This window comes from Genypterus blacodes, unplaced genomic scaffold (genome assembly GCF_046128005.1).
Source record: "Genypterus blacodes isolate CSIRO-AG114 ecotype Tasmania unplaced genomic scaffold, CSIRO-AGI_Gbla_v1 ptg000067l_1, whole genome shotgun sequence".
In the NCBI taxonomy this organism is placed as follows: Eukaryota; Metazoa; Chordata; class Actinopteri; order Ophidiiformes; family Ophidiidae; genus Genypterus; species Genypterus blacodes.
Genome location: NW_027466879.1, coordinates 10,631,798 through 10,657,166, shown reverse-complemented (window position 1 = coordinate 10,657,166; position 25,369 = coordinate 10,631,798). Strand labels below are relative to the sequence as shown.

Genomic DNA, 25,369 nt, shown 5'->3' with positions numbered 1-25,369 from the left:
AAAAAAAAAAGAGTTGCCAAATTCGGCGTGCAGAGCTAGCAGACGTAATTATTGCAATGATTACTGGTTTAGAGAAAGTCAGGAAAAAAGGGCCCAGGGGAAACATGGCAAAAATGTAAACGGAATACATTTGATTTAGTTGGAAATGACTGAAAAGGGTGGGCGGGTTCGACATCTAAGCCTTATGTAACCACAGAGAGAGAGCATTAACTCAGCACTGTGAAATGGACCAGAGAGTCGGATATGCAGCTTGGACAAAATGCTCCAAAACATCCAACCATGTTTCACTGGTCTTACATATCAGTCAGGTAAAACACTAAGACTCTACTTGGACAAAAGTTATGACATAAAAGTTAAATTATAGTTGATAGCGTTTTATAATACATGTAATCATATCAAAAACACACAGTGAATACTCCTCCTTGTCTTGCTGACATGGATGTCACCAATTTGCATATTTTCTTGTTACATTATTTGCCGAGGGTGATTTTGGGCTGAAATGGCCCCAGCTTTTCCCTACAGGGGTCAAGAATGGACACTGAAAATATGAACATTACATCAGCAAAACATTCAACAGTTAACCAAACACTGATGTATAAAAGGAGGTCCTAAGGGCTACAACTATTTAATTTAAAAGAACACTTTTTTACTACATTTTAAAATGCAGAATTGTAAACATGCTGTTTCTAATTAAAAAAGTGGAGCAAAGTGAGTAAATCCAAGTCCATTCTCAGCTTCAGGATGCTTCTCTTGAGAGAAAGAGAAGAGAAGAGAAGAGAAGAGAAGAGAAGAGAAGAGAAGAGAAGAGCGACCCTTGAGTTATTCATAGGCTCTCCATCAGATTTGTTAAGGGGATTGGAAGCAATTTAAAGGCCTCTGCTGACTGTTTGACTTGGGTGGCATTATGTCTTTCTATTCCATTATGTTGAGCCGCAGTGTGGGGATAAAGACCGGGCTTCCTATTAGCCTCTGTATAAACAGATACGGTGATGCTAGGCCACATGCTAAGCCCAGACAGAAACGGAGAACTCTGACATTAGGGCGGAAAGACAGCAGCAGGCGGCGGCCTAGGTCATCACTTTGCTGTGTCTCACTATCACGTTGCCTCTATCGTTCTCAAACACGTGCAGCCGGCTTTCTGCCATTCCAGACGGTTGCATCATTGCTGTGTATCGAGCGGTATAATGCTGTTTCCATATAAGTATGTTTCTACAGGTTACAAAGTATATCTCAATTATGTTTTAGTGTGTGAGAAACAGGCACTCATAACATTTGGACTTTCTCAGTAAAATACCCACTAGCTTGAAATAGATTTTTTTTAAAACTGACACAAAGTTGGTCCGATCCTCTCTGCTAAACTGCCGTTCTCTTCTCCACGCAATGAAAATATAAGCAGAGAACAAAACAGCAGTGAATTGCAGAGGAGAGTTCATTCTCTAAAATAGAAGTGAGCAGAAGAGAACAAAGGAAGCGATATGATGTGTGGAGTAGTGGCTAATTACTCTGTTCAATCCCTTCTTACACTCACACCTGCCACTAGACAGGGGCACACACCATTCATTGGTGTGGCACTAGAAAGCCGCACTGGTAGAGTCTTTATTTGTATTCGTGTGTGTGTCTGATTACTATGGATTACTATGCTGGGCTGATTCCACACGCGGCTGCTCTCTGGCTTCTTTGAACCCTTGGGACACATTTTCGTTCCTCCTAAAGCCCAAACACTACATGCAGGTCAGGCCCATTGGAAACTGCCCAAATGTGTGAATGAGTTTGAGCGTCTGTGTGTGATCGGCCCAGTAATGATCAGATAGGTGAAGCTAACTGTATCCACATCTGCTGTTCATATCCATATCACAGACATGACGTCTCTCTCTCTCTCTCCCTCCCCCTCTCTCTGTCCCTCTGCACAGCCCCGGCAATAGACATGAAAGTACACACACTTAGTATACCATACACAATCTTCTCCATGTGTCCCTTAGCATTGAGCAAAATGTTTCCTATTAGCTGCTCATTAAAAGTGCCGGCGAGTTTTTAAGGTGCCTACAAGTGTCATGGTTGTTGTTGTGATGTTGTTGATGGTTATATAGCCGCAAAAGTATCGAAGACCAATGCAGAGATGAAAGGGGACATGACCCCTAGTTGAAAAAGACAACATTATTGATTCGGCTGTCCTGGATGGTGCCAGGGATACACTGTACTGTATATTAGCATCAGATGGCCACATGATCCCTCTCTCCTTCCATAAGTAAACTCCTTCCTCATCCTTGTTTCTCCTCTGTGCTTCTATTCACCTGCTTGCTCTCACTGGAGCGTACTGTGCAGGGGCCGTGGTGACACAAGTGAGCAGTAAGCATTTCTGAGGGTCAAGTCCCATGTACAGTACAACCTCAAGTGCTGAAGTAGTCTTGAGCTAACGCTGGCTATGCATTAGTGATGAAAAAACCCCTGCAGACGCCGCCAAATGTCTCAATGCTTCACATATCATACACATAGTGTCAAAAAATACACTCATTGAGTCTCCTTGTCTCCTTCCAAATGACCAAAGTCTCCTCCTTCCTATTCCTCTCACCCCCCTTCTCCCCTTCCAGTCTCAACTCCCTCTCCACCTTCAAACTACCTGAAGGGCTGCATGAGGTCAACAAAACAGTGGTTTTATTCTCAACAACACCTAAAGCAAAGGAGACACTGGCTGTGTGGCTGCTCCATTAGTGTCTTATAGCAACCAGTCCCCTACCCTGACCCAATGTGCAGGTATGCCTGTAAGACACCTCGAAGGAGCAGCAGCAGTGGATTTTTTTCACAGGCTGCAGAGCGGATTGGAGTCGACAGCAGCACAGAGGCTGCTGCATTAGTGCCCAACATGCTGTGTGTGTTAGCCGTCACCCATCATCACAAGCCATTACATGTGCACTAGTATGCATGGATGGGTACAGGATTATAGTGCAACGGAAAAAGAAATCTCTGTGAGGCTGCCAGGACCGAGGAACATGCGGAACACAGTGAGGAAGAAATGAGATGAGTGTGAGAGACGGACAGAAACCTTCTTCTTCTAACTCTCTAATGCCACTGAGCAGGTTATTTGTTAGGCTGTTGCTCAGCAAATAAGCTGTGACTCCCATCCCCCTTGGCTGTCAAAGGGACGCACAACAACACATATAGACGCGCACCAAAAGACAAACAAACACACAACTTTGTGCTGTAGCCCCTCAGGGTTTCTGGAAGATGGGCTCAATCAGGGGCACCATGCTCACTGATCTCATTGCTCTGTTTATGGGGGTTAGAGGACAAATGTCCACAATGTTTTGTGTGTGTGCGCGCCTATGTGTATGAACGCGTGTGTGTCTGTAAGAGAGAGAGAGCGACAGAGACAGTGCTTGAATGAAACAGTGATGAAGCAAGATGAGATGAATAAAAGGAGAAGTTGGTGTGTGCACTTGCTTGGCTGTGCTGATATGTTTGTATAGAATCCCGCTATAAGCCATTCTGCAGCCGATCAGTCAACCCTGTGTGCTGCTGTCTGTTTGTATCGATTTGTTCCCTCTGTTTTTAAACCACAGACTGATCCATGAGTCAGCTGGATGGAGGGTGGGCCTTTGGCATTCTGAGGGAAATGTCACGGCCGTCATCGGTGAAACAAATCCTTTCCTCCACCAGACTTTTGGGTGTTACCTCACTTGTAGCGAAGAGAGAGAGAGACAGAGAGACAGAGAGACAGAGAGACAGAGAGACAGAGAGAGAGACAGAGAGAGCGAAGATTGGCGAACAGAAAAGGTTAGTCTGGAGTGCAATGCAAAAACTCAGACCAATAAATTCTCCCGCTGTTGTGTTTAATCTGTACTGATTGCACAACTGAGGATTTGTATGTTGTGATGCTTCCTAATAGCATTGCATTTCTTCACATGTGAGAGTTGAGTTTTATCCACTAAGGAGGAATTGCCTGTACACCGGGCTTGCAAATTGTTCATGAACTCCTTTGGCTTTCTGTTCAGTTCAGACCTTTATTGTCCCTCTGGAGGTAATTGAATTTGCAGTAGCGGGCAAAAACAAAAACACCAACACAACAAATGCAACATGCGACATTAATAACAACAACTTATATTTAGTGCACATTAAGCACACTAATTGTATTCTGTTTACCTCCTGCTGAGTCTTGACCTTTGCCTCCAAGGCTGTGACCTGAGCCTTTAACGGTCATTTTGCTTTAGCTCTTAAAATGTTCCAATGATGGAGTTTCTGCAGCATCAACTGGCCTCCTGGAGAGTAAGCACTTTAGCAACTCAATCTCTTTGTCCTTATTCTGTAATAGCTGCTTATTTTCTTGTCACACACACACACACACACACACACACACACACACACACACACACACACACACACACACACACACACACACACACACACACACACACACACACACACACACACACACACACACACAATGCATATACATGTATGTATAACAAAGCCAAGTTCACAATGTCACAGAATCCTTTTTGGAGTGTAGGAGGAGAGGATTGTGTGGGATATGAGCCAAATCTTCACTGGTGGCCTCCATTGATATGTGGGACCTGTCCCTCCGCTCGCAAGGAGCCAGTGGACTGTGAAACAAGCTTTTCTAAACTTACCCAAAGCCCACAGAGACGATTTACCATTTCGTTGAAAAGGGAGGTAATGCTGAAGAACAACCTTTGATTTTTGATAGAGCGAATCGTCACAGAACCAATATTTGACACTGCCATTTTTTTGTGCAGAGAATTATGACAATCAATGTTGATTAAGATGCCGCAGGAGCAGAATGATGTCATTCTTGATCTATTTGTTTTCAAAGCCTATTTTCAGAGGCCTCAACGTGCCTATCTTGGTAAACACTATAAAAAAAATGAATTGCTGAGCGTCAATGTGAATACAGCTCAATTGGTTTATGCAAATATCTACACTCAACCCTTGATGTTATATGTGAACACACACAGTTACGTGAACATGAAAAGCTTCCCGTTCCAAATCCCCACCACTGTTGAACACAAGACATACATACACTCAGTTACAATGCAGAATCCAGGCCAAGTACAAAGTGAAAAGCTCTGTAAAATAAATCCATTTCTAAGCCAATATGTATCCCTACTACACACTTCCACTCAGTGTGACTTCCACCGAGATCTATTAGAATGGCTCATTCACAAACACAGCACCACGCAACACCGCAGAATGGAGCAATGCTATTCCCGGAAGAAATAATCTCCTAAAACCATTACAGGGAACAACGTAGGTGCAGTAGCTATAGGGAGGATTACAGGCAAAACCCCTCGCATACACACTACACATCCTGTTCCACTCTCAATGTGTGTGTGTGTGTGTGTGTGTGTGTGTGTGTGTGTGTGTGTGTGTGTGTGTGTGTGTGTGTGTGTGTGTGTGTGTGTGTGTGTGTGTGTGTGTGTGTGTGTGTGTAAATATAACTGCTTGCAGAAGCACTGTAAGAAAAATAGCCGAGTTCATTCCACAAACCGAAAACTGAGCTTGTATGCATATATATGTACACCAGCTCTGGAGTGTGTCCATATCCAGTATGTTTGTATTTGTATATTTACATAAACTAATTAAAATGAGAGAGGATTCATTCTAAAGTATAAGCGTTAAAAAAAACGTGTTTCCTTGAAGATGCTAAGTAACCATTACACAGCTACATACTTGGTTTAAATCCAGACAGGGACGTTTGGTTTAAATGTTTCTCTTTCCTTTCTTTTGTTTACATCCATGTCCCTTTTTTATCATTGAAAGACTTTAGCTTTGTTTACGAATTTGGCATTTTGTCAGGAACAAAAGTTTCCACCCACAAAAGACCATTGCAGTGGCAGTTTCCTGCACTATACAATTGAGATTTAGTCTTAAATGTGATTGACCAGCTGAATTAGCGGGGAAGCTGTGCTGCCTTTTTAATTGCAGCAGTCAATTCCATCAAATTTGTCATAAAATCGAGACGTTTGTGACGCAGGAGAGACGTAAAGTCAAGAGTTGTAAGCTTGCAGTTGCAAAAGGGGATTCAAATGAGTGTTTAGAATTTCCCAGTTATTTCTGTTTCTGTTTATTTTTGTGCAGCAAAATAATGGAACTTATTTGGAGACAAAACACGGAATCACCTCAGGCTACGGTCACAGTGCTGTGCATAATACTCTGCCTCATTTATTCCTATTATTCATTTATCTGCAAAATACAAGTACTTACAAAAATAAACACTGGGTCTATTTTGCTTGTTTCTAGCTGCACCGGCGGCGGCGGCGGGTACAAAAAAGCCCCACACACCTCAAAGGGCTGGCGCATCACACTCAGCATAGCTAACATACCTGTGTGCTCACTCCGAGGCAATTAGAATGTGAAGAACAACAGTGAATGTGCATTGCATTGATTAAAATAATTCAAATTAAGCCCAGATTTATAACAGAACAAAGGAAGAGCTTAATGTAAAGTTAGTTCTTAGTTAGAACAAAAGTAATCCAGCTCAAATTTGGCAGAAAATGTGCCTTTTAAAGGTTTATCTTAAATTTTGTATAATATAGTAAGGAGTAAGCCCCAAACATGTTAAGTTGCTAAACAGAAATGCATGCCAAATTCATATCCAGTAAGACAAACCCATTGGCTCTGCCCTGAATTTATGGATAAATCCTTTATTACATGTATGTCAACATGTAACAGACCTCATTAGACGTACCCGCAAAGAACAAGCGCTGAGCTAGCGTCTCTGTTTCACTGTTAGGAGAGGCCTTTAAAGATACACGACCGAAAACAGCCTGTGTGTCCTGTGGTGATTTACCGCAGTAGAGTCCAAGACTGATGTCCCATTTAATCACCCAAATACAGATGAAAACACAATACTGCTGCTGCCATTACCATAGCGGCCAATTTCTTCAGCGAGATGACAGCAGGATTAAACCAAGAGCCTCAGTGCAGCAGAATGGGAAATTTCCGACTCAGTCTGTAGGCTGACTAACTACAGCACAGAAGCCTGAGCAGTCACTGTGAACGGTACAGTAAGAAGGTGGAGATTGTGGGTTCTTTTCTAACGGTGCTGTGGATTAAACGTGCCACAGCCTGGTGTTTGTCATATTGCTCAATGGCATGGTACAAATTCATGCAGAATGACCGCGTTTGAGGTATGTTTGTATTAATTATTGTTTACTTAGACACTGGGGAAGTAGAGTTGGAGATGAGATTTGAGGTGCGACATGATGCTAAATGTCATCACCCATTGCTCTGAGGCTTGAGCTGTTGTATTTACAATTTTGTATGTTTTTATTTGTTGTAATATTCTATTGTATTGTTGCTGTTGTTGTTTAACTGAAATAAAGCTCTGCAACAAAGAGAACACAAGTTTACAGTGTGCATTTTAGCCTGCGAGGTTATGAGGCTGACCAACATAAATTCAAATATATACATGACTTAAATGCATCTTAATGTAGTTTACTGGTTTTCTTTTAGCTGTTCAAAATGGAGTCCAGACCAGATCATTAGCAGTATAATAATTATACACATGTATACACATTGTTATTATTTGTATTATTAGAAGTGTAGTAGTAGTAGAAGTAGTAACAGCATTCTTCAGGGATCATCTTTGTTGTCTTTTTGTATTTTCACAGCCTTGATTATCAGAACGCTCATTAAAAATGCCCTTCATGATCAATTCTTCTTCACCTCCCTTGTTAGGTGGCAAATGTGTCCCCTTTCCCTCACCACCACATTATTAGTCAGACAATCAACAAACCACTTTGACACAGAGCTGCTTTAATTGGATGCTGCACAGAGCATTACCATGTTGTTGCCTAGCGATGGAGCCTCATACCAGCATTGCTGTCTTTGTGGATGTTTTAGCTCAAAATGGCATCTATAATTAGAGTGCAATTATTACCTTAATCTCAGAGCAAGTTCATATCATAGCCTTCTGCCTCCTGGTGCTTTCTGACTTGATATGCTGGGATATGGCCTTTTGGGTTTGCATGATACTGGAATGGAGAGAGAGATCTAACAGGGCTGCCTATTCATAGTGTCATCCGTTCATGCGATGAAGGAATTTCCCATCTTCAACTGACAGTGATGAACCACAGACGCTTTGAGGGCTTTTCAAGTGCCCACCAGTGTCAGCCATTGACACATTGCACAGAAATTAACCGAATGGCTGTCCCACAACAGCTTTTAGTACTAATTAAATGTTATTGTAATAAAGAGCAACCAGCACCGAAATAAAGACCAAAACAATTGAACAAGTACAATGAAATCTACAAGGCCTATTCACTTTGCTGGAAGAAAAATAATAATATATGTACTTTTAATGCAAACATGGTGCCATAAGCGTGAACTGAATGTGACAAGCTGGGGAAAAGTAGTGTGTGACGAAGTGATGGAGAGGGAAAGTCTCAATGGATCCATGTGGTCAGGTGAAGGTTACATCCAGTTCTAATCTTTGGCAAGGTTTACCCAATGTTTTTCTCCTTTCTTTCCTGGCATTCGCTTTGTAAAGAGGTTATTGACTGAGGCAGAAATGTCACAGAATAAGTGGAAGAAAATCTTTGAAAACTTTAAAGGTGTGTCTTATGAGCAAAGGACACAATGTCTGGCAAACAAAGGCCGGTGAAAACAACACGATGCTGCTTGAGACACTGGCTGGAGGATGGAAGACAGGAAGAGAAGAAATTATGACCCATATGCAGTATGTAGCTGCGAGCTTAGTTGGCTGGCCAGTCCAATAAGCAGGCTAAATGAGGCCTTGACACCGGCCAGGAAACAATTCCAGACTTTTTCACTGGCAGTGCTGACGCGGTGAGGTCAGCCAGTACACTGCCATGGAACTGTTTACAGCTATGACACTGAACTGAGATTGGAGTCACGACACGGCCCTGATACACCCCCTCATCCTCCTCGGACCAAACTAATGAAACAGAGAGAGAGGGCACTCAATATGGGAAGCCAGGCTTAAAGACCAATTTCAATTCACTGGTATTCTCAGGATTTGTATGCTTAATATTTCAAAATGGAGGTCTTCACTCCCTGCACAGGTCAGATTTGTGTATTCTTCAATGCAGGTACATGCAGGAAGACACATATGTTTGTTTGGAATGATAACAATATGGTCCTTTGACTTGTTTGATTCAAATTGATCAAAGACTGTGATTAACAGAGCCCCTTAAGTGAATTTGACGAGAAGTCTTCGCGATAACTCATCACTCAACACTTTTCTTTGTTTTAAGTTCAACTTGTTTTTTTTCCATTCAAGCGTACTTTAACAAACTCTCTCCCATAGATGGATTTCACATGAAACAGATGTGACAAGTATCATGAGACACTTCCTCAGTTGATATCTGTGGCTTAGAAGTGTTTGCGAGGATGCGATGCAATAAAAGACTGAATTTACTTATTTACATAATTCAATATGTTCTATGCTATCTATGCATGTGACAACTTGAGTGCTATGATTCTCTCTGTATCTAACCAACAGTGAGCTCTATTAGAGAGTCACACATATAAGCGTCTTACATCTGGAGTTAACACAGGTGAGGTTTTCCAGCCCTACTCTGATGCGACGGTATATAAAATACAAAAAACTTGATAAGAGTGGTGGGAGATGAATTGCAGTTATATGTCATAAAAGCCACATAATGATAGGCTGCCAACTGGGATGCATCTTAAACTGGCTAGTGAGCAGATCTGCCCCAGATTGCCTTCAAATCTCGAACCTTAGCGGTCCCCTGCCGCTTAAGACATACTGCGGCGCTCCAGCCGGTGCCGCTTAGAGGAGCAGGTGGTCATAAGAGACACTGAGCCACACTAAAAACCCATCCAGTGCCTGGCTCATCCTTCTCCCGCCCTTCCTCTGCCATTCATCTTTTACTTTCAATCCATTCATGCATTCATCCAAAAACCTCTCAGACTGCCTACTTCTCGCTCAATCCCTCCATCTGCATCTCTCCCCAAAGAGGCTGACATCCAGCAGATGTAGAGAGTTTCTTTTCTTCTACATTCACATCCACAGCAATCTGAGTGCAGCTGAATGCACTTAGGAAAGCTTAAATGATCACTGGCCTAGTGTGAGCATGCACACGTTTATTAGCAAGAGAATAACACATGATTTCCGAAAACACATTGTCACCGCAAGGCAGTGTGGAAGATGACTTTGGAGGTTTTGAAAGGGATGGAGAGGTGATCAAAATGAAAAAGTAAGTGGTTTGGGGAATTCTTTAGGCAGATAATTGTAAATTGTTATGCCACATCATGCAGTGATTGATTTAGGATTTGAGTCTTTGGAATCTGACCTAGTCCCGCTCGTTGATGGCTGTAATTTTTTGTAATAGCTTCTGAAATATTAAACGTTCTGGCTAAACCTGCTTGGCGAAAGCTCTCAGTCCTACAAGAGGGAAAACATCCATCTTTCATGAGATCTTTACAACTTATATGGGGATTGAAAAGCAGGGTGGAAATTTGACAGGCAAGCAGACCGCTGGCCATCAAACTGACTGATGACATGATGTACTGTACAACAAATGATGCACAACGTAATCCAGTTTCTATTCAAACACAAGCAAAATATAAAAAATACAACTATCAGATAAGCTATTTGAGAACCTATCCTACCAGATGAATATAGTGGATGAAAAAAGTGTGAATCAAGTTTATTGACATATTCCTAATCCCTTAACAGATTAAATATGATTTAAAATCTGCTGTTTAAATTGTAATAGCCCTAGGAATGCTCAAACCACGCAACACAAAAGCATATCTGCAGTGAGTATGACACAACTAAATCCTCTCTGATTACCTTAAACAGGAGGATTAATTTATGAGAAAATCCCTTAAGACCTCCCATAAGTCTAAGTGACAGCGTTGCATTTGGTGGGCAGGAGGACAGGAGCGCAATGCTGTAAAACAAGAACGGGGCGATTTCTGAATTCACTGGTGCAGAAAATGGGAATTCCTTTCTCTCTTAGTGAACTTGAAAATTGGTGGCCTTAAATACATGTTTTGGTCTCTTTTTTCGCCACATGCACTTTCCTCAGGGGCAGCTTTGTGGAGTAAACTTCAAAAGGCAACGTATTTATTCCAGTGTTACGATAGTCAGCGAAGATGGCAGTGGAAATGGAGGTCAGCATTCATCTGGATAGAAATGGATGACTGTATGTTCTTGACACGGTGGAACAAAAAGCAACTGGGTCAGGTTAAAAGCAGCCCACTCACACCGACGCCATTACTTATATAACGCTCGGTGTGTTTCAGGGGTTAAATGTGTGCTCACTTTCTCACAACATCCCTCCAGAGGTGTGCGACTTCCTTCTTTTCAAACTGATGCTAGTGTTGCGACAGCGTGAAATGTCTGTGAATATGTGTGCAGTTCAGGTTCAGAGAAGTGAGACTGTTTCAGAAAGAAAATATAGGTATAGAGAAAAAGGTTACAAGGAAACCATCTTTTTTAGGATGGTCTAATATGTTATAAGACTGTTAGATGGTATAAGACTCTGGTGTTGCTTTTTTGGGGGGGTGAGGGGGGGGGGGCTATGGGCTTGGAAGTAGTGGTTTGGCCATGGGGACGATGGTCCTTAGGGGAACATTCCCCTTTAATTTAAAAAGGGCATCATGTAATTATACATGCAAAATTAGCCTCATTTTCTATCTCCCAAGGTGCTAATATCCCAACGGATTCATCTTTTCAGTACTGCTTCAACCATTTCATTCCTTGGTCTCTTACTGACATCACAGTGTCTTATCTTTTACCCGTCTCTACCTGAAAACATCTATAATATTTATTGATCTATCTTGTGAAAAGCCAATAAAGCCAACAAAGGAATAAGGTACAAAACATTACTCCCTGGTACGCATTGTGGGCTCTATTTTCATGATTCAATGACAAGAGAACAGTGTGGGTTGAAGACACACTGAGTGTGTGACTATGTTGTTATTTCACAGGCCACAGCCGTGTAGCAGACCTGTGGTGCAGGTGGAATTGGATTAGCAGGGCCCCATAATAGAGCACTCCCCATAACCAAACAGGCTGCAGATATAGACAAATAGACACACTATCAAAACACCATTTACCAGCATTATTGCCTCCGTTCACATTTTGAACCAAGCGCCACCTCTGACAAATGCAAAAAAAACCTTTTTACCACCTCACAAGCAAGCCAAAAAGTCTAACAGGCAAACAGAAATCAGACTAACATCTTGCAGTAATGTGTATTTACAGTACACTTTTCAACAATATGAGCGCAAAAAGCTATTTAATCTATATATAATGGAAGAACATTGTATACGGGACAAATTGGGCTATAAAAAAAAAAAAAAACGTATACCAGTGCGGTATAAAATGCCTGCAGCATCCTCTGACGACAGGCATCTGCTAGGCACTAGGACAAAGTTAGGCCCAGCTTGGACTAAGGTAAGTATGATGAGGTCTTGACAATAAGTATGATGCTTCCTGTCTGAATGGCTCAAAGAGTATTTCCAAGGTCTGTGTACTCACTTCATGACCATTCAGCCTTCCAGCAAAACAAAGTGCAGAACTGACAAAGAGCATTTTCAGAATCCTATTAAGATTTCAGAAACGGGTTCTTGTGCAGCACAACAAACATAATTCCTCCTATTTAATCCTGCCCTTACAGAGTAGTGCATTTTGGGATAATGATTTAATTTCTTCACGATTCGAGTGGGAATTTTGAAAATAATCCTTGTACAGAATCCCTGAATCCAACCGTGGGAAACAGAGAACTAAACACTGTAGAAACCAGTTTTGGTCACCAAACATTGATTTTTTTGGCCAAAGGGTTTCACCTGAAGGCCACATGCTGTTGACAAAACAACCTCCTAAAGCAACAACGTTGCTTTGAAACATCTCTGACTCACCAGCTGTGAAGTCCTTGTTGAGGTCCGTGAAAGCATTGGAGTGAGGTATGCGCATTTTCACAGACGAGTTGAGAGCATTTTCACACTTTGGGATCCTAAACAGAAGAAAACAAAGGATACAGTGGTGGAATTCTATACTATCATCGAATATAACTCAAGAGATCCGACACAAACACGGTAAACTGTAAGTGAGAATTAAAGCGACCACATGGTGTCATCCTGCTTACCGTGACTTGAAATAGCAGGCGACTGTAGATGGTGGGGTGGTGACTCCGAAAATGTCTGGGATCATGTCACCATTAAAACTGGAGGAAAGAAGTGTTTTTGTTAAGGTGGTGTCTTGAATCTAATGTCAACTGTTATTTACATAATCTAGGTAAATTAAAGGTATATACAACATACAAAATAAAGCTTTGTACATTTCATTGTTATTTCTATTACTTACTCCATCACTAGTGGTTGATCTGTAAAGGTCTCGTTCAGCCTCAGAAAATCATCCATGTCTGCAGAGAAAGAGACAAGTTTAAAGGCATTTACTCTCACTATAACTGAGGACTACACAAATAAACACAATATCAAACATTCTTCACAATACCTGCTTTTAATAGTGAGATAAAATCACAATTGAACCTTATACTGTTTATTTAAGGGCGGTGCTACGATCGACCACATCATAGTTTGCTGTGATCACATCATAAATTAATACAGCAGGGCAATATGAGAAACTATAATATCTCAAAACCAAAGTGCCACCCTCTGATATCAACATACTGTTCATGATGTGTGGTTCATGTATGGAAGTTCTTGATCATGTTCAGCAAATTGAATCTCATCATGTTGTGAAGTCAAACAGGAACATTGGTGACATTCTTGAGGATTCTTTGGATTAATTCGTGGAGATACATCGGAATTGTGTCACAGTGACATTCGGGCAAAACTGTGAATCACAATTTAGATTATAAAAACATTCTACATTTAATAATATAACAGGAAATTATGATTTTTGGAATGCCAGGAATGCACAAATAGACTACTTTCAGTGCCCATTCATTTATTGAATGAACCAAGCACGACATTTAACTACATTAACATCTAAATACAAAGACAAATGACTGCGTCGATGGTCGATGATACTCTAGTTAAGTGGCCGCCCTGATGAGTCATTCATTCACTGCTGCCACTATACAATACCTAGAGTCTGGTTGTTTTTTGCCCAGAAGATAAAAACTGTTGTTTTGTCAGACTTGATCTGAAGAGTGAGGAGAACATCCATCTGAGAGTCTCCATCGTAGTCCCCAGGAACCACGCTGGTGATGATGCTGTCTCTGAAACAGGACAAGCAGATGGTACAGTTACATGAGAGCAAGAAGAACTGATGCTCCTCCTCCTTTTATGGAGCTCAACATTCCCCTCCTAGAAAGTAAACAGAACCATCCTGTGATCCTGAGACATGTAACAGAATGATTCAAATGAGATGAACACGTGAAAACGGGATGAAACTGTGAATATAAAGGGCTGATTAAATCATTTTCAAATGGGGCGAAAACAGGAAGTGATAAACTCGCCTTGGCAGAACATCTGATCCGATATGAACTTTGGGCTTGAAGTATGGTGCTTTCACGTCAGCCAAGAAGATCAACAGTTCAGACCCTGAAACAGTAAAAAATAAACAAATAAGCTCATAGTTTAATTCAAAATATCTCATTAGCATCACAAGACTATATACCTCGTAGTATGGGCGCAGCCTTGTTATGCTAAAAGTGTATTCATTCATATCACGGTAACATTAAATAACGAGTCAACAGTAACGACTGGTATCGGTGAATAAATTGGGTTTCATTATAATAACACTCAAACAAACAGGGAAATGCTGTCTTACGTTCTCTGATAATGAAAATATCGGTCTGTTTATCCGAGTTAAAATCCCCAAAAGCGGCCACCGTCCCATGGTTTTCAGCGCCAAACAGATCGACTGTGACATCTTGAAGTGCCAGTGTACCATACCGTCCCAGAAAAATGATTAGAAACGCCAAAATATTAACATTTATCATCCACATCCTTCTGCTAGTACAGCTCCTCAGAGCAACATCAGCTGGAATACGGCACACCGCTTTACGGTGGGGTGGAATGGCGTTTTAAATTTAATTAACCTACAGTAGAGACCGAATACAGATCCAGTATATAGATCCAGTATCGTCTGTTGTTTGTTTTGAAATGAAGATAGAGTTAACCGACTTAAATCTACTAAAAATGTGACATTGGTGTTTCCGGATTTACGCCAGTGTCGTGTTGCCTTGTAAGCTTTGACAGCTGAATCAAGTTTAGCAGTGTCACGGAGAACAAAAGTGGAAATGGAAAATGCTTTCCTTCAAAATAAGTGCACGTTGACCATGGGAAAGCGAATATTAACAAATTGGCTAATAAATGTTACAAAAAATGTTATTGATTCTTAATCGTAACTGTGGTGTTAAATCTGATTATTTTTGCATTTTATGGTTACTGTTGTCCTTTTACAGTTTATAATCTCTCACAGACCAATAAAGGGCCCAAAGACTGAACTTCTACGAACACATATATAATGACTTCTTGTACGAATGTCCGGTTAAATATATCGTTTACGCTTTTAACAGTCCTTCGTAACGGTGGAAGTTTATGAGACTCGCTTAAGTGTTTTATTTTGACAAAAAGACAGGAAGTTATTTTTCACAGTACAGTTTACTTAACATAGTTTGTGCCGTTTGTAAACATGGCGAGCTTGGCTGATGTCGGCTTGAAACTCCTGGAATTCAAAGCCAAAACGCAACGATCAGGTCTGATATATTCTTTCGCATGCCATTGTATAGCAGCCCGTTTCGGTCGTGCAGGTACTTGTGTCAGACAGTTTGAGTGTACAGACATTAAACATGTGGTAAATATTCAGCTCATCTGTTCATTAATTGCATCGAGGGTGCAAGCATGAAAGGTCAGAGGTGTAAGTCTGCATCACATGGAGCTATTTTAAGAAGTGCTCTTCAGGTCTGCTTTCAGCCACACTTGTCTGGACGTTGTGTGTGCTGCATGGGCTTTGAGTGATACCCACAAGGCCCTGTGAGGCCCAACTACTACACTGTCAGGAAAGTGATGCCTGTAGAAAAGTCAAATGTGACGGCAAATTGGTGCAAAATGAGTTTGTCATAACTGAAAATAATACTACAATATCACAACTAATAATATAATGATAAAATATATATATTTAATTAAAGATATACCCTCCTAAATCATCTAATAAGTGCTGTCATAGCTCTCTCTCTCTCTCTCCCCTCTCTCTCTCTCTCTCTCTCTCTCTCTCTCTCTCTCTCTCTCTCTCTCTCTCTCTCTCTCTCTCTCTCATTCTCATTCTCATTCTCATTACTCAGTGGGGTTTGAATAAGTCACACAGTTCAGTCATATGTACCTCCAATTCAAAGCAGCATTAACACAGTGGTGCAGTAGACTATAGCTTTTGCAAACGAATGTAAGTCGTTCAGGTATGGCTGTAATGTAGTGATGTTGTCTGCTAATTCTCCATGTAGTTTCACCATTTATCCTTTCATCACAATGTCTCTGAATGCAAAAAATTATGTTACTAAGCAAATACAATCATTATTGCATGTTTTCTTAATTACCACCATTGTTGATTTGTGCATGTCAAATATCTAACCCTGTGCTACCAACTCGTTCCTATGAATTGCTATAGATTTGTGATTTAGCTGAGAGAGGATTGGCCTTAATTTCACCTTTTGAGAATGGCCAGCTCAGTGGCTACTCGGCCTCAGCGGAAAATTCACAGAGTCGGTAAGTAAAGGCACGAAATCTCAGGAAAACATAGGATAATTGCACATATGGGCCCCCTGCACCCTCGAGTATGAACCTGTGTATATGTCTTAGTGGCTGAATACCCATCAGCCAGCTTTTGCATTATGAGTCTGTACCTTAAGCTTTGTCTATATTTGAAAAGGCAGTTGTTGTTTCTCTGAACTAAGAATTAAAACTCCAGATTCAGAATAAATCTACAGCTACATAGCTACCCTGCTGTAATTTATATGTAGAGGTCTGCCACTGCCAGTGTCATTGAATTTAGCCATGGGATTGTTTAAACCCGGGCCAACACACAGACAGCTCCGGTTTGTCTGTTCTCCTGTTAGAAATTACAATTGGAATATTGGACTACCGCTGTGCTCTTTTAAAGTGTTATCTTTAAAAAGCGATGGGTTGACTTTGTCCTCAGCAACTTTTAAGCTGATGGAAATTATGCTAATTTAAGTAACAATGTGAATTTTCCACTACCTGTGGTATTGACCCAGGGTCGAACCTATTAAAATGCAAATCTCACTAAATAGAAAAAAGTGTCTGAAAATAGCAAAAATATAACAGATGGGATTTCCCACCTCAAACTCTTTCTCTCTTAACTCACAAGAAATTGTTAGCAAATACACGAGTTTAGATTTGAGCGCCTGGCCTGAGATTTGTTTTGTGTGCCAAACCCTTTGTGTGACTGGGATTTTGCAGTGACTAAATGCTACTTCCCAAAAGGCGTGTGTTATGGAGGCAAGTTCATATTCTTTGCTCTACATATAAATCTGTATTGGAAATCAGAAGAGTGCTCTCTGCAGACATTTTCTTACATTGTAGGATGGAAATTTGTTGGTTATTTTTTTTTTTGAGAAATCTGAAGACATTTCAGGACAAGTAGAGGGAATTTTTTCATAATAACATATCTCTGAATATGAGATAAACCTCAGCATCGTTTACACGAGATCTTTGTGTGGTTTTATTTATTCATGATGAGAGAGAACAGGGCCACTTGTTCTTGACATCAGTGATGTTGATGCCATGATCTCATAGGGTCAATAAGTTTCTACAGGATGATGTCAAAAAGCAATGTAGGCCACTACAAATCGCATCATAGTCTGTGGTAAAGAGATGAGAAAAACAAAAACAGAGGAAATCCCACAGTCACACAACCCCGCAATCATACAACCCCATCCTAGCTTGCCTGGGATCTAAAACAAAATGAAAAATAAAAAGAATTCGGTGTTCAGGTTTTCAGTCACTGGTCTGGCATAGCCCCACACACACACACACACACACCAACTCATTGCAGCGCATATGGCTGGCAAGGAAATACGTTTAGAAATATTTCACTTTTTTGGCTCACCCAGTTAAAAAGGTTCCCGACCCCTGATCTATTGCATTAGTCTTCTACTTCTGTGTACATTTCGGCCAATCAGGATTTAGAAAAATGGACCCTGTGTACGACCTTAAACTGGATGAGGGCGAGACGAGCACAGGACGAGACACAATATAGATTGCGTATGACTTCGTCTCACCAGTCTATGTCTACATGGAGTTCCAGCTCAGCCCCTGTTTTTGAATTAGATAGGTCCCCGAGGTCCAGAATGCACTTGTTCTTTGAATGAACTAAATATAGGAATCCAACTTTTAACATTCAATTTTCAATTTTTTAAGTAAAATGAGTGTGTAACTCTCATATGTGTGTCCATCCTTAGGGTCCATTTATGAACCTCTCAAGCTGTCATATCTCCAGCGTGAGGGCGAGCCTCTATGGGAGAAACTGAACCGCCATTACAATGCTGGTAAGTGCAGTTTCACTCACTATCCACCTGTTGCCAATATCATGGGACTGGGGTTGTCTAATGCAATGCAAGGCAGCGTGGAACAAATGAAGCTGCTTTTAACCCTCATTGCAAATAGCTTTTTGTGAAAGTAATTACATAAGACCGGGTTTGATAAAAAGGCTGTTATTAATAGCAGGTTCTGTAAATTATCTCTACAACACATTATCTACCAAATACGCTTCACTGTTATGCAACAGTGAAGGCTGGAATGTATTTGCTGTGGTCTGTAGTGCTGTGAACCAAGAGAACAGACTGCTGGGGTGGATCAGTGGTTACACTCACAGCTTGCCTTGACCTTTTACCATAAATGCACAGGATGGGAGTGCTTGAGTAGTGCACACCACCGGTTGGAGTTCAATTCCAAGCAGTTGTACAATCAATGAAATACAGAATTTTGACTCGTCAATCACGGGTGTAGACAAACTGGCAGTAGGCTGTACTGATGACTGTAACATTTAAGTAATTATTACAATGGTATTATTTCATCATCATCATCATCATCCTCATTAATATGAAAATTATAGATAGCCAAAATACTCCACACTATTAAGTAGCTATATTTTAGTAGTGTATGCAGAAAGCAGCGTTCCATCTTTCCTCCGTCTGTGGCTTTTACACTTGTATGGTAATAAGGCTTAAGGCAACATCCCCAAGGAGCAGTTCTGCCTTGGCTGCTGTGAACACAGGCTGGGATTGGCTTCAATGTTGTTCTTACCCACATACTGACAATTGTTGTTTTTTTTTTTACTTTGGTGCAGTTTTTCCAAGCCTTTAGTGCATCATTGCTCCAGTCAAGGCAGGCGATGTGAACTCATGCATAAATCACACACATTTGAAGCTAAAGGTGATTTGGTCGCAGTAATGTTGAGCTTAAAATGTTTTAAGTCTAATGTAAAACAAGTCTGGTTATTGTGAAAGACTGTATGTCTTTGTCTCTCCACTTAGTTCCCCATTACATTCAAGGCAGTAATACATTTCCTCTTATTTGTGGTCCATTGTGCATCACTTTATGCTTTATTTATACTGTATGTTGATACACATTTACCAAAAATTCAGCCAGTTGTTTATGGTCTCTTTGGAAAACTTTTGGATTTTACCAGGTTTTAAAGAAGGCATAGGACACACAACGAAAGAAAACTCGAGAATGACCTGTTCAAGTTTAAAGAGGTTAAAAGTACACAGTCTGTAAGCACATATTTCTTAGCTCAAAAAATGTTCCTCATACAAAACACAAGGTGTTACTCAACTCACCTCTGTTCGCCTTTTTATTGCGGAAAGCTTTTTGATGCTGGCATAAATGTTGATTTATTGCGAAGGGTGACAATTCAGCTCAGGCAAGAATTCATAACTAGGATTTGCAAATCGTCAGCTGTTATATAAAGCACAAAACACTTTCCGGGGGTTTGTATTTGAGGTGAATTGTGTTTTTTCTTCCTTCAATTTGAGCAGCATACACTGTGTGTGACCTCAGTGTCGGGTGAGGGATTATTAATCAGTCTGTGTATGCTGTGCAAAAGCATCTGTTCTGGTCGTAGTTCCACCATTTTCTCACACGAACACACTCTTGGCAGATACTACACACCCCATTGGTCTGCCCTGATGAAGACAGTTGCCGGGTGTTCCTTGCATGCCCATCTGTTAGTCTGTGCAATAGAGTGGTTTGCAAACTGCTCTTTCAGGATATGTTTTCTATGGTATTCATTAGGTTGTAAGTCGGTCTTTGTGTTTTAGCCCCCAGAGAAGACGATAAACAGAGATTAGTGGGCAACAGGTATCGTTCTTAGTCGGAACTGATTTGTTGCTATCAGCGGATGCAGAGTCGCCTCCAGCATTAACTGTAGTTTAAGGAATAAAGCCTCCGCCAGATCGCGCTATGCCCAAAATGCAGCATTGAGCGTCGGCCCTGTTTAATTGTTGTGTTGGGTGGCGAATTGGAAGCACTTGTCCAATTCTAGCGGGGGAACAAAGCCAACATTGTTATCACTGGCACCCAGAGCTGCCTGCCAATATCTGCTCTCTTTTGGTTTTATGAAGTAAAGGAGTGCAGAGGGATGAAGGTCGGTCGGGGTTGGGGTGATGATGACAAATCAAAGCAGTTATGTTTTCTTCCTCCTTTCTTCCTTTGTCTTTGGCTTTGTTTTGTCTTGAAAGGCCGCCTCGGCTCACTAAAAAAGGAAGAACTATTAGGTTTACATTGAAAAGAAAACAGCAGGAAGGTTTACCTCCATCTATTGTTGAACAGTCCATCATTCTCTCTCTCCTCTTCCTTCGCCTCTGTGCTTTCTTGTTTATGTGGCAGTGTGGCCACACTCCATTGACTCAGCCTGCTTTGCTGATAATACTGCAGGCAGAAGGCACTGTGCCGTCTGGCTCCTACTGATTAAGAAATGAATGGAGTTTTTTTCCCCTGTGTTCCTCATTATTAGTTTGCTGCGGAAACGTCGACTTTTCTAATATGCATTTTTTCTTTGTTTTGTTTTTAATTTTTAACACCATACTGTCCCCCGAGGGCATTTCTGCTTTATCTCCCATTATCTTGGCTGCTCTCTCTCAGTCAAGAACTTCATGAGTCATTTCATTCCACAAAAAACTATGAACACTGGCAGAGTTCACCAGACATTATTAATGTTGACAACACAAAACAGAACAATAAGTAACAAAATAATCTCTTCAAATATCAGGTTTGTTGTCATTTGTTTCAAAAGCTTGTCTTATTGACTTGACTACGAATTAGTTGCTTGTGTGCTTGCTATTGATGTGCCAGTTCTGAAAGAGTCAAACTAAAATGAATCCTTATCGAAGAGTCATCATTGTGTCTGCTTCTGAGGCAGGAAATCGTTGCTAGTAAGACTCTACAATGTGGAAAAAAGCCAATGTCAACAAACGTCAATACAGTCATAGATTTAGAATATCGTTGGTCCATTTCACTCAGTATGGAGGAATAAACTATTTTTGTCAGATCTATTTGGTATTTGGTCTATTTGGTATTTTTGATAAGACTTCATATAATATTTTCATCCAACTCAATTCTCCACTGAAGCATAAACACATATAAAGTTTAAAGAAAGTAAAAGTGATATAGCTTTCCAGCTTCAATGCTGCCATGAATCAAGTTGACCTACCTTTTTTGTACCTATTTAGTCCTCTCGGACTATATATGGAAACAAGGCAATGAGAGGAAGCATTTTATTTCACAAGAGTTTGAGAGGTGTTTCTAATATCCTACCTTCTATAAAGGGCTTTGGATCAAAGGAAGTTTATCTTTAACGCTGTGATACGTGATGAATATCCGTCCTTCCCGCTTCCCTTTGTTACCCAGAGCACCCAAAGTTTCCCTGCTTTCCATGTTTTTCCCCTACCTCTTATTTCCCCTCTTTCCATTTATCTCTCTGCATGTTTTTTGTCTCGCTCATCATCTTCTCTCATTTTCTCCATCCTGTCGGAGCAGTGAAATGGTCCATTGTAGAAGAGCAGACTGTGTGCGTCTGAGACATTAGCTGCTGATTTAGTGGGACATTAGCTTGATGGATGGCGAGGCAGAAAACTCCCAACAACAGTTGATTTGCATCCAGAGAAACGGCTCTGCGGGCTTGCAGTCTAAGAACGAATAACGTTCAGCAACCTCATCATTCATGTTCTCCATCTAATGACGACTCCCGTGGCTTTACATGTCATTATTCTGTAGCAGATGAAACCTGGATTTTCTAAAACTGATGAATACGACTGCATCAGACTGAATATGACTGTATATGCTCACCAGGAGTCACTTCATCTCAGGCTTTAGTAGTGATATAGAATCGATCCAGTTCTTTGAGGTAACATAAGGCCTGATGATAGATCTTTTTAAAATGTGAGATTCATAAATATAAATTACAGTAACTTGAGCGGTGCATGAATAATAGACCATTTCAGAGAAAATGAAACATTGGGTAATAGATTCCTGATACCTTACAGGTGAACTAAGTCGGGCCCCCAAGTCTGAACCTTATTTTTCTTCCCTGGCGAGTTGATTACATGCTCAGTGCAGTAGTTCTACATCTGCCTCCGGATCATCCAGCTCCAAAATGACTCCGCTGACACCTGCAGCAGGCCAAGCAGAGCCATTCGTTTTAGAAAGTTGTCACTGGGAGAATTTAATTCTCATGCTCAGACTGTACATTGTTTATGCAAATCAGCTTTACTATGAGAGATTCATCAGCCTTGATACTGTCAGGCTTTTGGATATCGTCGTTATATATAGAGGGGTTGATGTTTTGTAGTGTGCCATGTTAGCTCACTGCAAGAAGGTGGTGGGGTTTAATCAGCGAGGGCCTTCTTTGCATCATTTATATGTTCTTCCAGTGTGTCAAGGGTTTTCCACCCAGATGCTCCAGTTTCTGTCCAGCATCACAAAGACGCTAGTTGAACTGAAAACTCCATTTGTTTGAATGTGAGGTTGAATGAGTTCGTCTCTCTCAACTCGAGTCATAATAAGGAAGCATGACCAATCAGTTGAGTCAATCTGAATGAACTGGTATTTGTGAATCTTAGTAATTCTCTGCAGAGTTGGATATAAGAAACATCCAACTCTGCAGCTCTATGGAGGTTTATTGTTTGTATTTCATCATTTAGCTTTGCTGATTAATGCTCAATGGTTTTAACCAACCGGCAAGCAAACTCTGATAAGCCAACTGTATGCTCCCTGTACTGCACTAATGACTCAGGGACAAAGTGACCCAAAGTGGCTGGAGAGGAAAGTTGCAAATCTGACAGGATCCTAGCAGGAGACCCAGATATATTAGTGAGAAGTTGGTGGAGACCAATTACTAGAAGAAGTACATCAGGGTGATAGAAAGTCCACGTCAGTGGGATGCCAATGTTGCGATAACAACTTCATAAACGTGTGTGTGCGTGTGCGTGTGCGTGTGCGTGTGTGCGCGTGCATGCTTTTTATCCTCCTCCTCAGAGCTGCACTACCTGAGAGGTTTATAAATATTCTGACTAATTCACCCCGTAACCTCTTTATCTCTCTGCCAATATTTCTGTCGCCTCCAATTGACCAGTGCACACGCACACACACACACACTAAGCAATAACATCCCCCCCCCCCTCGTCTCTCAGCTCCACTTATTTTATTCACAGACACATACAGGCATCCTCTTTTTTTGCTCTTCCACACACTTTTCTCCTCCTCTCACTGTCCTCCATCTCTGTCTCTTCATTTCTGTCTATCTTTCACCCTGTCTTTATTTTTCCCCCCCATAACAAACGATAGTGCAGAATGGATGTCCCCTTCATTTGCACCGGCATAATTTGCTGATGAAAAATGAAGAGATCCCTCCAGACTGATCAGTCATCAGTGCGGGGACCTCTGGAGGAGGGTGTGTGTGTTTGAACACGTGTGTGTGTTTGAACATGTGTGTGTGTGTGTGTGTGTGTGTGTGTGTGTGTGTGTGTGTGTGTGTGTGTGTGTGTGTGTGTGTGTGTGTGTGTGTGTGTGTGAGAATCAGATAAATCACTTACCCGGAGGCCTGCTGTTTGAGTACGTAATATTTCAGCGTACCTTATTGGGGTGTTACAGTCTTTTCCTATTAAGAGGTTTCAGCCGTTGTTGTGTCCTCATTAAGTAATGCAGAGCATGAACTTTCCTGAACTCGAGCCATCTTAGTTTGTCTTAGCTTGTCCACTTAGTGCAGCCAGACTTCCACAGTCGTGCCCCCAGCTGAAAAATGCCTCCCTGCTTTCCAAAGAAATGACCTTGATTGTTGAGTTTCTCATTTATTCCACTTATGTTTCCTTTTATAGTTTTCTTTTATGTATGGTGTGGTGATTTCAATTTATTTTGCAATCGTGCCTAAAGGCCAATTTGAATAAAATTACCTAATAACTTTTTTAAATGGCATACTGAGTGTGATTAAATAATGTTGTTATGTAGTTCATCACAGGACATTTCTACAGGTGATTTTTTCATTTCCTCTTTGGTTGCTAGTCAAACACTGAGAGAGCCTGGGTACAGAGAGGTAATGTATGTTATGTATTTGTGCGTTGTTGTTGTTTTGAATGAAGAATATTTTTTCCTCCCACCGAGAATACTTCAGGACAGTGGGCACTTGCTGACATTGGGTCTGTTGCAAGGTCTCTTGTATAACTCTGTTTGTGCCCTCCTTGAATCAATTAAATTGAGCAGAATCGGAAAAAGTGCAGAATAGACCATGCAATACTTGAAAGCTTGTTGTCAAAGTTATTTCAAAAGAGTTCTGACTGTGTTTGATTGAATTCCCTTTGATTTAACTGACCTTAATTGTGAAAGTGAATATTGAATCTTGAACTTATGCATGATTAACTTAATAAATGGATGATGCAGAGACAAGAGCTGCACATCCTGAGTACACAGAATCTAGTCCTGACGCTGCTGAAGGACATGGTGAAAATTCACACTTGATAAATGCACACGGTCTGAAAAAAAAACCTACCAGAGATGAAAAAGTACAAAACTAATTGTGAGAATAGCTGTATTGCGGCTCGGACACGCACACACACATCTAAAAACTGATTCAGAATTCCTAGGGAAGGCATTGGTGTAGGTGAGAGGAAGAACATTGCATGAGAGAGTGCTGTGTAGGAGCGTAATCATGGAAATGGGCAAACAGAGGTCATGTGCTGCGTGGGTGTAGGCAAGCAAATGTGAATGCTTTCTAAAACAGCTGCCGTCTTCGTCGTCGTCGTAGTAGCTATAGAGGTATTCATATTTTTTGGGTGTTATTTAGGAATTGTTAGGCTTCTTGCAGTATAATGGATCAGCCTGGTGTGTTCCTTTATACCTGGAATGTCTGGAGATGCAGCTTTTTATGACAATTGTT

The 25,369-nt window shown here is 41.0% G+C and overlaps 2 protein-coding genes across 3 annotated transcripts in view; one reads left to right on the top strand and one right to left on the bottom strand.

Moving 5' to 3' along the window:
- itfg1 (integrin alpha FG-GAP repeat containing 1) overlaps positions 1 to 15,168 on the bottom strand; it is a 104,385-nt gene extending 89,217 nt beyond the window's left edge. The window contains exons 1-6 of the mRNA XM_076155958.1: positions 14,753 to 15,168; positions 14,439 to 14,523; positions 14,065 to 14,198; positions 13,319 to 13,376; positions 13,101 to 13,178; positions 12,874 to 12,968 (exon numbers count right to left, since the gene is read on the bottom strand). Coding sequence (XP_076012073.1) covers positions 12,874 to 12,968; positions 13,101 to 13,178; positions 13,319 to 13,376; positions 14,065 to 14,198; positions 14,439 to 14,523; positions 14,753 to 14,930 — 628 coding nt within the window. The 5' untranslated portion in view covers positions 14,931 to 15,168. The remainder of the gene's footprint in view (positions 1 to 12,873; positions 12,969 to 13,100; positions 13,179 to 13,318; positions 13,377 to 14,064; positions 14,199 to 14,438; positions 14,524 to 14,752) is intronic.
- A 423-nt stretch (positions 15,169 to 15,591) lies between these two features.
- phkb (phosphorylase kinase, beta) overlaps positions 15,592 to 25,369 on the top strand; it is a 73,190-nt gene continuing 63,412 nt past the window's right edge. The window contains exons 1-3 of one of the 2 annotated variants that reach the window (XM_076155585.1): positions 15,592 to 15,683; positions 16,589 to 16,686; positions 18,402 to 18,488. In XM_076155585.1, the coding sequence (XP_076011700.1) occupies positions 16,638 to 16,686; positions 18,402 to 18,488 (136 nt within the window). In that variant the 5' untranslated portion in view covers positions 15,592 to 15,683; positions 16,589 to 16,637. The remainder of the gene's footprint in view (positions 15,684 to 16,588; positions 16,687 to 18,401; positions 18,489 to 25,369) is intronic. The other variant, XM_076155584.1, reaches the window with a different exon arrangement.